The sequence below is a fragment of the Felis catus genome, chromosome B4 (genome assembly GCF_018350175.1).
Source record: "Felis catus isolate Fca126 chromosome B4, F.catus_Fca126_mat1.0, whole genome shotgun sequence".
Taxonomy (NCBI): Eukaryota; Metazoa; Chordata; class Mammalia; order Carnivora; family Felidae; genus Felis; species Felis catus.
Genome location: NC_058374.1, coordinates 12,611,730 through 12,627,730, shown reverse-complemented (window position 1 = coordinate 12,627,730; position 16,001 = coordinate 12,611,730). Strand labels below are relative to the sequence as shown.

Here is a 16,001-nt window from a genome sequence, read left to right as displayed (position 1 = left end):
TTATTTTTGAGAAAGAGTGCAAACAGGGGAGGGGCAGAGAGAGGGAGACACAGAACCCAAAGCAGACTCTAGGCTCCGAGCTGTCAGCACAGAGCCTGATACGAGACTTGAACCCACGAACCATGAGATCATGACCTGAGCTGAAGTCAGACACTTAACTGACTGAGCCACCCAGCCGCCCCAATAAAATTAAGTTTTGACCAGTGATGCCTACTTTGTTAAGCCTATTTTCTATGATTAAACAAATCTGTATAGTTAGATTAATAAGTTTTCACAAAGTTGGGGCACTTGGGTGGCTCAGTCGGTTAAGCATCCGACTTTGGCTCAGATCATGATCTTGCAGTTTGTGGGTTTGAGCCCCACATTGGGCTCCGCACTGTCACCTTGGTAATTCTCTCTCTCCTTCTCTCTCTGCCCCTCCCCTACTTGCACTCTCTCTTTCAAAGTAAATAAACTTAAAAGTTTTCACAAAGCTTTCTTGAAGAAGTTTTCACAAAGCTTTGCAAGGAGAGAGCTTTGTAAGGGAATGACAATGTTTCAGGGATATGCCTGAAAAGAACATTCACTTAATATGTAAAACAAAGGAGAAAAGTGTTTTTTCACATAACTTCTCATTAATTTAGACCAGTAGTAATGAGTCTCAAATAACACACTAGTGAGTCTGAATCATTTAGGGAAGGGGCCCCCAAACTTAAAACTTTCCTAAATAAAACCTGCAACCTCATTAATATGAGGCACTGAGGTCAGGGTGCACTGGGTTAGGATTTTATTAGCTCGTGTTTGGTTGTCTGTCACGCAGCCAGCACAGAATTATGGTACCAAAGAGCAAGATGTTTTCTGTTTTGTAAGATAACCCAAATATACCCTTAAATTGGTATCCTGAAATCACTGTTCAAAAAAGAAGAAGAAAAAAAAAAAGCTCATTCTTTTAGTAAATCACTGAAGACACTCTTCCTGTCCCTTAAACTCAAGGTGCTTGAATGACACAATCAGACACCACTGTAGTTTATTTTGGTGTAATAGTTAATTCTGCTAAGATAAAGTTCATCACAACCTGAAAAATGTACTCAACCCAGGACTTGATATGGCCTGCCTCTTCTCAAGGCCCGGCCCATTGGTACTCAACTAATAACATCACTAGGGAATGTATGAGAAGACAAACACACTATTATTTACAGATCTTCTTGTCCAACCCTACTCAGAATACACCCTTGATACTTAATGGTGAAAGAAAATGCTTTCCTCTTTAGATTGGGAACAAAAAACAGTCATAGACAGGAACTGAAGTGTTAAAACTTCTCAGGCAACATGATCCAACACAGAAAATCCTAAGGAATCTATAAAAACGCTGTTAAACTCATATGTAAGTTAAACATGGTCCCAGGATACAAGGTCAACTGACAAAAATGCATTCCATTTCTATATACTAGTAAGTAATAAGTGGGAATTACAATGCAGAAAGTAGCCCTTACAATATCATCAAAACTGTAACACATTTAGAAATAAACATGACAAGGGGCGCCTGGGTAGCTCAGTCGGTTAAGCATCCGACTTCAGCACAGGTCATGATCTCACAGTCTGTGAGTTCAAGCCCCACGTCGGGCTCTGTGCTGACAGCTCAGAGCCTGGAGCCTGCTTCAGATTCTGTGTCTCCCTCTCTCTCTGCCCCTCCCCTGCTCATGATCTGTCTCTCTCTGTCTCAAAAATAAATAAAAAACATTAAAAAAAAATATAAACGTGACAAAATACATACATGATCTGTACACTAAAACTACGTATAATGTTAACTTTGACAGTTGCTTTCTTTTCTGTAATCCAAGTGTGTAACTTAAACTTTGATGAGACACCCTTTGCAAAGACAACCATCTCAGACAAACACAGTGCCAGCTTCACCAGTAGATTCAAGAGCCAGGCTACTCCCTCTCACGGACGGTCCTTTGTTTTCGAGATTTTGGTTTATGTCTAACTGACCACTTCATTTTTCTCTCCGAGTACTTTAAAATCCTGCTCTTATGTTTTAAATTCACCAGTCAAGTGTGAGCCCACGAAATCCTAGATCCCCACCCTTGACCTCGGAGTCCCTTGCCCACATGCGCTCCTTGTACCCAAGACCTGGCTGTTTGGCCCCAGGGGTGCTATGTCATTTCCAGGTCTTATAACTAGCAAACCTTTATTTTCTCAAAGGTTGCTCATGGTTCTTGCTGAAGGACATCTTGCGATCGTAATAGGATTCACAACAGCCAGTCCAACCATAACACTGGTTATTCGCAGGCTGGGGCAGGCACTATTACTACTAAACATTGCTGAGAAAAATTAAAGACCTAAATCAATGGAGAGATGTATTATGTTCACAGAATGCCTTAAGATGGCAATTCCCCCAAATCGATCCACAGGTTAAACAGTCATAATACCAATTCCAGGAAGGGTTTTTAGAGTAGAAATCAACAAGCTGCTTCTAAAATTTACACAGAAATGCAAAGGACCTAGAACTGCCAAAACAAATTTAAAAAAGAACAAATCTGGAGGACTAACACAGTTAGTCCCGAGCTGAAATCAAAAGTTGGATGCTTAACCGACTAAGCCACCCAGGCTCCCCCAACTTGTAATGTTTTTAAAAGTTAATATTTTAAAATGTTGAAACTCAATCTGCTGTGACAGGACATTCAGATCAACTACTTTTCTGTGAGGTACAATTTTTGTTTGCTAATCTAGATCACTGCGTTTTAACTCTGTTTGGATGGCCTATGAATATATAATAAACCCTATATTGCCAACAGCTGAGTATGGAAAAATTAAACACATATTTTGGATTTATATAAAAGCATTTAATACGTTGATAAAAAGGATAGTATTAAAAGACTGATCTCAATGATGAATTGTATCTACAATGCAAGCAACTAAGTCCCCCTTCTGGCCCACCCACCCCTTCTTATCCCTGAATACTTGAAGAAAGCATACACACAAAAGACCTCAAATGAAAGCTCCCCCAAGATCTAGAGTAACTGAGAAGTATTTAAGTGATATTTTTAAATTATTTAAAAATTAAAATCAAATTATAAAAAAGGAAGGCATTCAGCTCACCATCAACCTTTACAAGAATATTACAGTACTTCTGTACAATATACCATACGCAAGGGAACGGGGACTCTAATGGCACCTTAGGTTCAAACAGGACCGTGTGTCTTTCATAGGAAGGGGATTGCTCAAGGAGCAGCCTGGAGTTCAAGTCCTCAGCAGCCACTCAGTTGTGACCTTCTTCAAATACATAACTCTGTTTCAAGCTTATGGGACAAACAAAATCTACTCTAAATGAGCCATTAAAAACCATAGTTTTGAGTACTACAATATTGTAAAAGCACAGAGAACCATCTAGATATGAATTAAATGCCACATGATTCAGTGAATTAATCAATTTGAAAAAACAAGAAAGAGGTAACAACAGAAATGAAAGAAGGAACCTGGCCTTAATATCAATATATCAAGACTATGTCAATGGTGACTATAATTATCTATATGGTAAAGATAATTTATTTTTTCTAGGAAACATTATTTGTAGAATTTGAGTCCTGAAAGATACACTTCAAAATCATTTACTCCAAGTCCCCTCATTTTCCAGATGGGAAAACTGAAGCCTGGAAGCTAAATTAATTCTTTTGCCTCTGTGCATCGATGCAAATATTAGAACCTTATTCCGGTAAAGAAGCAACACTGGACACTCTATAACACAAGACACATAGTTTCTGGGCAAAGAATTTGCAAGAATGGAGCCATCAGTAGTGAGAACAGGGAAGACGATGGTTTTTTGATTTACCAATGAAAAGCCAGCGTTAAATTTGGCGTTAAGCCAACCCGAAACAAAATAGGTAGGCAGAACGTGTAGGCGTAACACATGTTTGGACTGTGCCAATCAGAACCTGGGTGATACAGAGCCAACACCCTTGCCCCTCCAGACCCACAAGAAGTAACATAGGTCGTGGGTACCTGTTTGAAGTTAGGGCTATTTAAGGCTATTCAGAAATTTGGCATGTTCTTCTCCTCTTGGTAACAGGGTTTCGCCTCCTATCTTTGGGCCTGTTTTTTCCTAGAAAAATGAAAACAGTTTAGTTAAAAAAAAAAAAAAATGGGTCAACATTATTTGCATGGGTCACTAAAATCGGTCACCTTGCAAATGACCTACCTTTAGCATTCCATCTCGTTCCCATTTGAAGAGGCCACAATTACTGAAACAAGAAAAGATTGGATTTACTCAGTGGTGAGGCACAGGCAGACACATAGAGACAATGGGGTTCGCTGCACTCACAGGAAGAGTATCTGCCATTCAAACAAGCTGATCAAGGTAACACTCAAAATTATGGGCTAAGTTCTAAAGCTATTGAAAATACACACTCCGAAGATTTGAGAAACAGCCTTCAAATCTATAAAAAGCTAGAGCTTTCAGAGATGGAACATCAAATGAAAGGAGAACAGCGTATGTTCACTGCAGGTGATGAGCACAAGCTTGGTTTCTCCTGATGGGCATCGGGAAGAGACTCAGAAGAGGAAGCTAGCCCTCTGACACCATACAGTCTAGAGCTTTCCCCGTCCCCTTTTCTGGAACTAAAAGTTTGTGATAAGAAACTTCGTATTGTCCTTCTGGTCTGGACAATCCTTCCCCCTTTTTCAAACCTAAAGATGTGTACTCTCTTATTGTTCAAAGGGCCTAGAGACACTTGTTCTCATTTTTTTAACATGGTGAGGGAGCCCAACTCTGAGAAGAGATGAGGCTACTACAGAGAAAACTTATTTAAAACAAATATTTTTAAATATTTATTTATTTTTGAGAGAGAAAGAGAGAGAGAGAGAGAGAGCCAGCAAGTGGGGGAAGGGGGAGAGAGAGAGAGACACACACACACACACACACACACACACACACACACACACACACAGAATCTGAAGCAGGCTCCAAGTTCTGAGCTGTCAGCACAGCCCCCAACATGGGGCTCGAACCTACAGGTGGTGAGATCATGACCTGAGCTGAAGTCAGACGCTTAACTGACTGAGCCACCCAGGCGGCCCAAGAAAACTTATTTTTATACAAAGTTCACTCTGCTGAAATAGGCAAAACAAATACAATCAACTCATGGAAATATGGCTTCCGGTACCCTTGGATTTGAGATGCTCTAGGGCATAGGGATTGCCCTATACCTGCCCCATTCTTCCTCCTGAAAATCTAGACTCTGTTCCTGCCCTGAGAGTCAGCATGGCAGTGGCCTTGGCTCTAAGCCTCTCCACCACCTTCCCTGTCTAAAGATTGCCTCAATATCTGTTGAGAGAAATTTTCTAGACTACTAGTAGATCAATGACGAAATTATATATAAAAAATTCTAGTCAGGGGTCGGTAAATTACAACCCATGGACCAAATCCAGCCTGCCACCTGTTTTTATAAATTAAATTTTATTTGAACACAGCCATGTCCTTTTGCTTCTATATTACCTGTGGTTGCTTTTGAGCTATAACACCTAGTAGAGTAGTCATGAAACAGACCATCTGGTTCATGAAATGTAACATTTAGTATCTGGCCTTTGACAGAAAAAGATTGCCCTCTTCTACTCTAGATCAAGAATTGACAAGACAAAGTCCAGAAAAACAGTTGTTACAAAACTAACAGCAACCACCCAGAGGATGAAAAAGCATCTTAAAAAAACAGTTTATTTTGAGAGAGAGAGAGAGAGAGAGAATGTGCCCTAGCTGGAGAGGGGCAGAGAGAAAGAGAGACAGAGACAGAGACAGAGACACAGAGAGAGAGAGAGAGAAAGAAAATCACAAGCAGGCTCTGCACTATCAGTGTGGAGCCCGACTGAAGGCTTGAACTCATGAACTTGTGAGACAGATCACACAACCTGAGCCAAAATCAAGAGTCGGACGTTTATCCTATTGAGCCATCCAGGCACCCCAGGATGAAAAAGCATCCTGTTCTTCCATTTCTGAGTTGTACCTACTGCTTATTAACAGAATTTTTCTGATACTCAAATGTTTTACATAAGCTCTTGCTATTAAAATATGTGGCAGAAGTCAAGTATCAATACACAGATAAATACTTAAAAAAAATCATCATCCAGATCATAACCATTTCATGAAGCACCTCCTGACAAGGTAATTAAGTAGCATGCGGTCCGGGTCCCCTCCCCAACCTCAATCAGCCCTGGAGAAACGTGGAGTGAAGTATCAGTTCCAGGAACTAGACAAAACCCAAAAACAAACAAGCAAACAAACAGGTGTCGAGAATATCCTCGTGAGATATTCTTGGGAAGACTGAAGGTGATCTCAAAATTGCCTCAAATTCCAAACACTCATCATACAAATTCTGTCCTTTAAGGATGATCCAATAAAGTCAGAAATTTAAAAAAAGAAAAAGATGGCTAAAAATCAATCCCATATATTTGAAAATTAAACATTACTAATGCTTAGGTCAAACAGGAAGTCATCAAAGGCAAAGAAATAATACACTCAGGGGCACTTGGGTGGCTCAGTTGGTTAAGCGTCCGACTCTTGATTTTGGCTCTAGTCATGATCTCACGGTTTGTGGGAACAAGGTCCACATTGGGCTCCGTGCTGACAGCATACAGCCTGCTTGGGATTCTATCTGTCCTCTCTCTCTGCCCCTCCCTCTACTCGTGCGGGTGCATGTGCTCTCTCTCAAAATAAATAAACATTAAAAATAAATAAATTAGATCTCAAACAACCGAATTTTACACCTTGAGGAGTTAGAAAAAAAAAAGAACTAGGCCCAAAGTTAGCAGAAGGAAGAAAGTAACAAAGATCAGAAGAAAATAGAGACCAGAAAACAATAGAAAAGAGAGAGATTAAGAGCTGATTCTTTGAAAAGATAAACAAAATTGACAAACCTTTAGCTAGACTAAGAAAAAAAAGAGAGAAGACTCAAATAAAATTAGAAATCAAAGAGGAGACATTAAAACATACTACAGGGGCGCCTGGGTGGCTCAGTCAGTTGAACATCTGACTTTGGCTCAGGTCATGATCTTGCAGTTCGTGAGTCGAGCCCCGCGTCGGGCTCTGTGCTAACAGCTCTGAGCCTGGAGCCTGCTTCAGATTCTGTGTCCCCCCCTCTCTCCACCCTGCCCCTGAGTGCTCTGTCTCTCTCTGTCTTTCAAAAATGAATAAACCTAGGGGCGCCTGGGTGGCGCAGTCGGTTAAGCATCCGACTTCAGCCAGGTCACGATCTCACAGTCCGTGAGTTCGAGCCCCGCGTCAGGCTCTGGGCTGATGGCTCAGAGCCTGGAGCCTGTTTCCGATTCTGTGTCTCCCTCTCTCTCTGCCCCTCCCCTGTTCATGCTCTGTCTCTCTCTGTCCCCAAAAAAATAAATAAACGTCGAAAAAAAAAATAAAAAAAAAAAATGAATAAACCTAAAAAAAAAAATTAAAACATACTACAGAAATGCACAGGATTGGGGCACCTGGGTGGTTCAGTTGGTTGAGCGTCCGACTTCAGCTCAGGTCATGATCTCACGGTTCATGAGTTTGAGTCCCACATCAGGCTTGCTGCTATCAGCTCAGAGCCTGCTTCAGATCCTCTGCCCACCCCCCCCCACCCCTCCCCAGCTTGTGTTTTCTTTCTCTCTCCCTCTCTCTCTCAAAAATAAATAAAAACATTATAAGAAAAAAAAAAAAAGAAACAGAATCATGAAAGATCTATGAAAGATTATATGCCAACAAATTACATAACCTAGAAGAAATAGATATATTTCTAGAAACCTAAGACTGAATGAAAAAGAAACTGAAAATCTGAACAGACCAATAATGAATAAAGACATTGAATCAGTCATCAAAAAAAACCTCCCAACACTGAAAACTCCAGGACCAGATGGCTTCAATGGATAATTCTACCAAACATTTAAAGAATTAACACTAATCCTCCTGAAACTTTCAAAATATTGAGGGAACAGTTCCAAACACTATGAAACTAGCATCACTTTGATGCCCAAACCAGATAAGGATACCACAAGAAAATCAAAAGGTAGACAATATCTCTGATGAATACAGATGCAAAAATTCTCAATAAAACATTAGCAAATCATATTCAAGAACACATTAAAAGGATTTATATACCACAACCAAGTGAGATTTATCCCTGTGATGCAAGGAGGGTTCAACATATGCAATTCAATAAATGTAATATATCACATTAATAAAATGAAAATAAAAATCACATAATCATCTCGATACACAGGAAGCTTTTCACAAAATACAGCACCCTTTCATGATAAAAATCCTTCACAGACTGGGTGTAGAAGGAACATACCTCAGTGTTAATAAGGTCTCATAAACTCACAGCTAACATTATACTCAACGGTGATAAAATGAAAGCATTTCTTCTAAGATCAGGAACAAGACAAGGATGCCCACTCTCACCAGTCCTATTCAGTAGAGCACTGGAAGTCTTAGCTAGAGGAATTAGGCAAGACAAAGAAATAAACAGCATCCAAATTGGAAAAGAAGTAAAACTGTTGCTTTTTGCTGATGATACAATCTTATATATATATATATAGAAAATCCCAGACATCAAAAAACTGTTGGAGTTATTAATCAATGATTTCAGTAGGGAAGCAGGATATACAATCAACATAGCAGAAATCAACTGCATTCCTTTACACCTGAAAAAGAAATTAAAAAAAAAAACAACTATCCCATTCACAATAGCATCAAAAAAAAAAAAAAATTAAAGGCTTAGTAATAAATTTAACCAAGGAAGTGAATGGAAATCTACAAGACTTTGCTGAAAGAAACTGAAGACACAAATGAATGGAGATACCCTAAGTTCATGGATCTGAAAAAGTGAATATTGTTATAATGGCCATACTACCCAAAGCCATGTATAAGAGATTTAATGCAATCCCCATCAAAATACCAAAGCCATTTTTCAAAAAAAGAAGACACAACCCTAGTATTTGTGGAGACCCAGAAGACCCTGAATAGCCAAAGCAATGCTGAGAAAAAAAGAACAAAGATGGAGGTATCATGCTTACAGATTTCAAACTATACTAGAAAGCCACAGTAGTAAAAATAATACGGTACTGGCACAAAAAATAGATACAGCGACCAATAAAACAAAATAGAAAGCACAGATCTTTCCATTTATAGTTAATTAATGTTTCAACTAATATTCAACAAGGGGCCAAGGATACCCAATGGGGAAAGGATAGTCTCTTCAACAAACAGTGCTGGGGATGCGGTAAAAACACACACAGAACAATGAAATTGGACCATTATCGCACCTCCCTCATAAAAACTAACTTGAAATGAATGAAATACTTAAACGTAAGACATAAAACTCCTAGAAGAAAATGTAGAAAAAGCTCATTGATACTGGTCTTGGCAATGATTTTTTTTTAACATGATGCCAAAACCTCAAGCAACAAAAGCAAAAGTCAATAAATAGGACCACATCAAACTCGAAAGCTTCCTCTACACGGCGAAATTAACAAGAAGCAAAATGAAAAGACAGCCTACAGCACTGCAGAAAATGTTTACAAGCCATTTATCAGCCAAGAGGTTAATTTCCAAAATATGCAAAGTCAGTCAAGAAATGGAAGCCCACTATCATCACTGCTATTTAACATGGTATTGGGGGTCTGGCTAACCCGATCAAGAAAGAGATAGAGGGTGTAGGAGTGGGAACAAAATAGGTAAAATCATCTTTATTTGTGGATGAACAATACATAGAGAAATCAACAAATTACTGGAATAAGAGTTTGATAAGCTTGCCAGAGGCAAGATCAACTTATAAAAAAAGTAGTAACAGTTCTCTACACCAACAACAAGCAACTAGAAACTATACTGGGAAATAAGTTGCCATTCAGAGTATCAGTGAAAACTATGACACATCTAAGAATTAATTAAGAATACTCAACATCTCAGTGGAGACCATTTTAAAAATCAATAAAAGCCATAGAGGAGGAGATGAATAAATGGAAAGATACTCCATAATCTTAAAAAATGGATGACTTCATATATAAAAGCCATAAGTCCCCACAAAACTATTTGATTCATTTAACATGATCCTAATCAGGGATTCTACTTCTGAGTGGGATCATCCTTTAGATCAGTGCTCTGAAAACAACAAGTAAAAGGGAATCAAACACAGATATCCTGATACAGATACCAACCACTCTTGGAGAGCCCCAATCTCCATCAACAGTTCTGCTAGTGGTCTTCCACCGAGGCAAGACCCAGACCCTCAGCTTCCCATCCGCCCGCCTAGAGTCTGCCAATGCTCCCAGGCAAAAGTGGCCACAAAAGTTAGCTCATTGCTTTCGGGTTCTACCCCAGTTCTGGTTCCCTGGTTCTTGTCCCAGGAACTGTAGTACCTTCAGAGAAATGACTTCTGTCTTTCACTGAACAAACATTTGTGAGTACCCACTGTGGGCTGAGCATTGTACTAAGTAGCAGGGATAGAGCAGCGAAGAAGGTGGGGTCCCTTCTCACCAAGAGATTTTAGGGATAGCTGGGAGCTCAATGAGGCACAGAAATAAGGCCTGAACCTCAAAAAGGATCGTTCGATGTTCCAGTAGAACGGCATCACAAAGGAACTGGAGAAAGGTTCAAGAATCAATTCTCCTACCTGCAGTGCTTTTTGGGGAGCCTGTCAAGGGAGATGCTTCTGTTTCCACAGGGACACTTGAAAAACCTCTTCAGGCCGTCATGCCAGTGATAGTCGTGCTGCTCACTGACGCAGGTCTCCAAAGGCTTGAAGTGGGTGTAGGCACACTGCATGAAACCAACAGGAGGGCACACATCTGGTCAGGAGCTTGGGAGGAGACACTGGCTAGCTGCTAGGAGGGCAATCTGTTCCATGAGGACTTCCCTTTTCTCACCACCAGCCAGACAGCTGGGAGCAGAGAAACCACCTTAACCACTAGTTGTGAGGACCCCTGTGGTTTCTGGAGTCCCGCGTAATGATGCCACTTCCCCTCCTGTTGGCCACAAGTGCTGGTCAGGCATCAAGTACATAATAACTTTCTGGAACATCAAGACAATAGTAAGGGAAGAACAAAAGCAGTGGAAACCTCTCAATAGCTTCATCGGGTCTGTCCTAAATTCACTGCAGTTGCTCGGTTATAGGATGACACTGGGGCCCCTTCAGTAGCCCTTTTGTTTCTTCTTAAAAGGCCTTAGAGAAGTACTTAAGATTATTCCTATTCGTCTTTCATAAGCAGCAAAACCAAGACAGAGATATGAAGTCACTCACTTGTAATTTTGACCGTCAACAGTGTTGAAGAGAATAGGGAACAACAAGCAGCATCGAGACTAAGGAACAGAATGTCCCCAGCACATGGGAAGCCCTCCCCGTGCCCTGTCTAGGCACTGCTCCACTCACACCCCAGGGGTAATCACTACCCTGCTTTCAAACAGCAAACACTGGTCTGCCTGGCTTTGTACTTTGTATAAATGAAACTGTAGGATACATGTTAAAAAAAAAAAAAAAAAAGAGGGAAAGAAAAAAAAAGAAAGAAGGAATTGGTGGGTGAACATCACAACAGGTGCTGGGACACAGCAACGTGATTTCTGGTAATCAGAATCTAGGTAAGTGACTTTTGGTTCTGAGCCTCAGAAAGCGCAGAGCAGAGTGGTATGCAGAATAGCACCACCCTCCTGAGACATACACCCCCTACCCCTGGGGAACCCGTGGGCACGTCAGGTTACACGGCAAAGGTGGATCAGGGTCGTTGACCATAAGATTGGGAATCGATCCTGGATTTTCAGGTGGGCCCAATGGAATCACAAGGGCTTTTAAAAGTGAAGGTGGGAATCCACAGGGAGGAGGTCAGAGGATGTGACTGGGGGGCTCTGAAGATGGAGGAAGGGGTTGCAAGCCAAAGAACACGGGTGGGATCTAGAAGCTGGGAAAGGCCAGGTCACAGATCCTCCCCTAGAACCTCCAGAAGGAATGCAGTCCTGCCACACCTGGATTTTAGCTCCGTGAGACCCACAGAGACTTCTGGCTGACAGAAATGCAAGATAATAAAGCTGTGTTGTTTAAACTATCAAGTTAGTGGTTATTTGTCAGGGAAGCAACAGAAAACTAACACACCAGCTACATCCCTAGGTTTGCTGTTTTGTCAGAGTAAAAGTTGTTACCTGAGCTAAAGCCTTCACTTATTCTGAACTTTCTCAAGGAAGCCCTGCCTTTTGGTGACAGCTGGTTCAGGGCTGTCCCCTAAATGTAAAGCAGAGTCTACGGTTTGAAAAGGGATAGAGAAAATCGTACTGGATGAATTAAGTCTCTTTCTCCTCTTATAAGTGCTTACGAGGGGGCTTAGCTAAGTGGTATAAAGTGAGTGCTGATGGCAGGATACTGTTCTGCAAGAACTTTTTTTGGTCCTATTTAATTAATGTTGAAGGACAGGGGATTTATCGTTTTCTAAGAGACTAAGGGTAAAAATTCTACAAAGAATATAATGCAATTTACACTTTGCCTTCAAATTCAATTTAGTAGGTTAAGCCCTGAGTAGAAAGAGGCAGTAATAGTTGGTCATAACATGTAATGCCAAAGGAAATCGTTCAGGCATGGTCCCAGGACTGAACTGTGGACTGAGGGTGTGCTAGAAACTTGAGAAGGACATGGAAGAATAAATGGGGTCTGATGGACAAAGGGGAAGAGAAGTTAGAGGCTCGTCTGTAAAAACCAGGAACTGAGGTCAGATGAGGGAAGACTGTCACCACCAACGCTCTGCCACCACCAACGCTCTGCCACCAGAGCCAGGAGGCCAAGTCGGCAGGCAGCCAGGCCCTTGGCTGTTGTGAGCAGTTTGGTTTCCAATCTAATGAAATGACCCAGGCAGGACTCTGGTCACAAGACATGGCCCCATATCCCACAAACTCTCTATGTTCTGCTGAGTCACTGCAGCTCAAAACAGAGCCCAAGGTTAGAACCATCTCCCCCACTCACCGTCTTGCATGTTACTACTCGACATTTCACTTCTCTGATGCTTCTCATCTTTTCTTCCATTTGTTCTTTTTTCACCAGTGGCTCAAAATAGCGTTCCTGCAGCTCAGCCTCTGCCTGGAATGACAAGGCACACAGAAGACCTTGTACCAAATCCAACACATACTCAAGGCACCAGTTCAGTAATAATAAAAACTGAAAAGCCAAGCTAACCATTATGAGGACATCTGATAAGACCTCAATGAACTGCAAACCAAAAGACAATCAAAAGTAGACACAAGCTCTTAATTTTCCAGAAAACAGTGGGAAAACATCCATGACTAAGAAACAGAACATGTCAAATATAAACCAAAAGAGAATTATTTCTACTGTTCCAATATAGACTCAAACTATGTAAGGTATTCAGTGCCTCCCCACTTGACAGCCCAGTCTATTCAATACTATTTTCTAGACCAAGCACTTGGCCGGAGTAATCCCTGGTTGTTTGGACTAACAGGGAGTAGGCAGGAGGGCAGAGAGAGATTTACAGCAGAATGTGGTCACAGCTCTGCAGTTGGAGCAGCTCCACAGGGCCCAAGGCCTTTGGTGGCCACAGAGGCAAAGAGCTCAGCTCTGCAGCCTTCCTGGGCTGGCTTGAGCATCTCCCTGGACCAAGTTTCAGGTCTAGTAGAATGGTGGGATATTTAACTGTCTCATTAGTCAGTAGTGTATCAAAAGAGCGGAGTATTCAGAGTACTGACACTAAATAAGGACAGAAACTGTCCCTGTGAGGACACTGTGAAAACGGTGGGAGTACTTTTTTTTTGATACCCCAGTGATTCCTACTTCTGCTACTTGCAGGGACTAGGGATGCTATACCTGTGGTGCACAACAGTCCCTCTACATCAAGGGATTCTTGTGACTATTCTAGACAGCACCCATGTGATGAAAAACCCAGTTATAGCTCTCAAACCTAACTGCTTTATAAACAACTCTACAATAGGGGCACCTGGGTGGCTCAGTTGGTTAAGCATCTGACTTCGGCTCAGGTCATGATCTCATGGTTCATGAGTTTGAGCCCCATGTTGGGCACTGTGCTGACAGCTCAGAGCCTGGAGCCTGAAGCCTGCTTTGAATTCTGCTCCCTGTCTCTACCTACTCTGACTCTCAAAAATAAACATTAAAAAAATAATTAAAAAAAAATTAAAAAACACTACAGTATTTGTGCATGGTTCAGATATCCATTGAATATTCCAAGAATACAACTGGACAACTCTTCTGTATATAGAGGAACAACTGTAGTTTGTTATCTTCTAAAGCTTCCTGGGTTATTCACGGCTTAAACACACACACACACACACAATCAAACAGACCCATGGTATTTAAGTGACCAAAAGACCACACCGAGAGTCTTCATTTCTACTTGTTTCATTTACATTTATCATCCACCCCTCTGACTACTTCTACTTCATTATTTTTCCTGGGATAGTTGTGCCTACACATTTATATAACAAAATACATATATTTTTAATATACCCCCCCCCTTTTCACATTATATGTAGGATATTATGCTGATATCCTTGAAGTTTCTAGTTAGGTAATTTATATTACCCAAGAATTTTATTTCAGGATAATAAAGGAGCAATCCAAAATGTGAGGCATTGGAAGCAACTATGCCCAATGGGTTGTTAACTACTGATTTACGGTATTTGAAAAGCCAATGGAAAAATATTTGAATGGGAAAAAAATCCCTTCCCACAAGGCAAGGCAGGAAATAACAGCGGTGAACCGCCTAAATGTTACTTCAAAGCCATTAACTACAAGACAACATTTTTATAATACTGAGGCCCATTAAAACAATGTTACATGATATTCTTCAATTCAAGGACAAAGGCAAAGCTAAATTCTATCAGAAATATTCCTGCTCTTCGAAGTCAACTCAGACATATAACTACGTCTCGGGTGAGTCCCACAATAAAAAGCCTCAAGTCTGAAGGTCGTCTGTGTCATCTTTGACCTTTTGGGCTCTTACCTCTCTTAGAACCCCTGTGTGCTTCGACTTTGCTTTTAGAATTTTCTGAAATTCGTCAGATTCCAGGTAGGCAAGCTGTTCTCTTCTTTTTTTCCTGGCAGGCTCCAATTCATCTTCAGCGAGAGCAGAAAGGAAAAACGATGGTCATCACAGAGGAATTTCAGGAAGCCAGTGAGCCTCATGGACTCGGCTACCCCCGTCCTCTCCCTCTCTGCCTAACAGGCCCTTCAAACCTAATTCACCCCACTAGGTACCAACAGAGGGAAACTCTTAAGGAGTGAGGCTGAAAAGGAGAGCCTAGAATATGAGGTATGGCAGGTTTGACCACTGAATTAGAATCTCTTTTCCACCTTAAAATAGGAGCTTTGATGACAGGAAACATCAACAAAAATCCTTTTTACAAATTGATGGTAAAATGTCACTGCCAACTTCAGAGTTTTAAAAATAAAAACAGGAAATTTGCTAAGAAATTATGCTCCTTTCAAAACAAATCTTTATACTAATATATCTGTGCAAAGATCCAGTGAGAAACCTTTTTCCAAGCTCTTAGATTGTGCCTAATTTCATTTCAATTTAATGCGATTATAGAAAACGGTCAGTTCCAGTTGTCGAAATTCTATCTAGGTGTTGTAGAGAGGTAAATTTAAGTAAAACAATGACTTTTGATATCAGGGATGGGTTATAGTTTAGAACATCTTACAGATGGCTTCATTCCCACTGTTAACTCTGAAATCCACAGTACCTTGAGGAGAAAATGTGTTGTTCTTTTCTACACGTTCCTTCACTTCCAGGACATCCTGGGGGTCCTTCTGCTTCTTTTTAATGCCGTTTGGATCTGTTTTTGTAAGAATCTGACCTTTTGCCCTTAATTTGGTTATAGCAGCTAACTAGAAGAAAAGAGGAGATAAAAATCTTAAAGATGAGACGGGTATCTGTGATCCTAAATCCTTTTTCTAGTTATTAGCCAGTGAATTCTGTTCTCACATACAAATTGGCAAAATAGATCTTCTCTTTGCTTAGCATTATTAACCCGATTATTAAAATTT

General features: G+C 40.8%; 1 protein-coding gene across 7 annotated transcripts in view; it reads right to left on the bottom strand.

Annotated features, from left to right (window-relative positions):
- The window catches only part of MCM10 (minichromosome maintenance 10 replication initiation factor), a 109,833-nt gene that overhangs the window by 69,881 nt on the left and 23,951 nt on the right, over positions 1-16,001 (bottom strand). For 5 of the 7 annotated variants that reach the window (XM_045060882.1, XM_045060880.1, XM_045060879.1 and 2 more), the window contains exons 15-20: positions 15,698-15,842; positions 14,956-15,068; positions 12,948-13,061; positions 10,620-10,765; positions 4,178-4,220; positions 3,982-4,081 (exon numbers count right to left, since the gene is read on the bottom strand). In XM_045060882.1, the coding sequence (XP_044916817.1) occupies positions 3,998-4,081; positions 4,178-4,220; positions 10,620-10,765; positions 12,948-13,061; positions 14,956-15,068; positions 15,698-15,842 (645 nt within the window). In that variant the 3' untranslated portion in view covers positions 3,982-3,997. Of the gene's footprint in view, positions 1-2,807; positions 4,082-4,177; positions 4,221-10,619; positions 10,766-12,947; positions 13,062-14,955; positions 15,069-15,697; positions 15,843-16,001 lie in introns of those variants that run through there. The other 2 variants (XM_023256346.2, XM_023256345.2) reach the window with 1 other exon arrangement.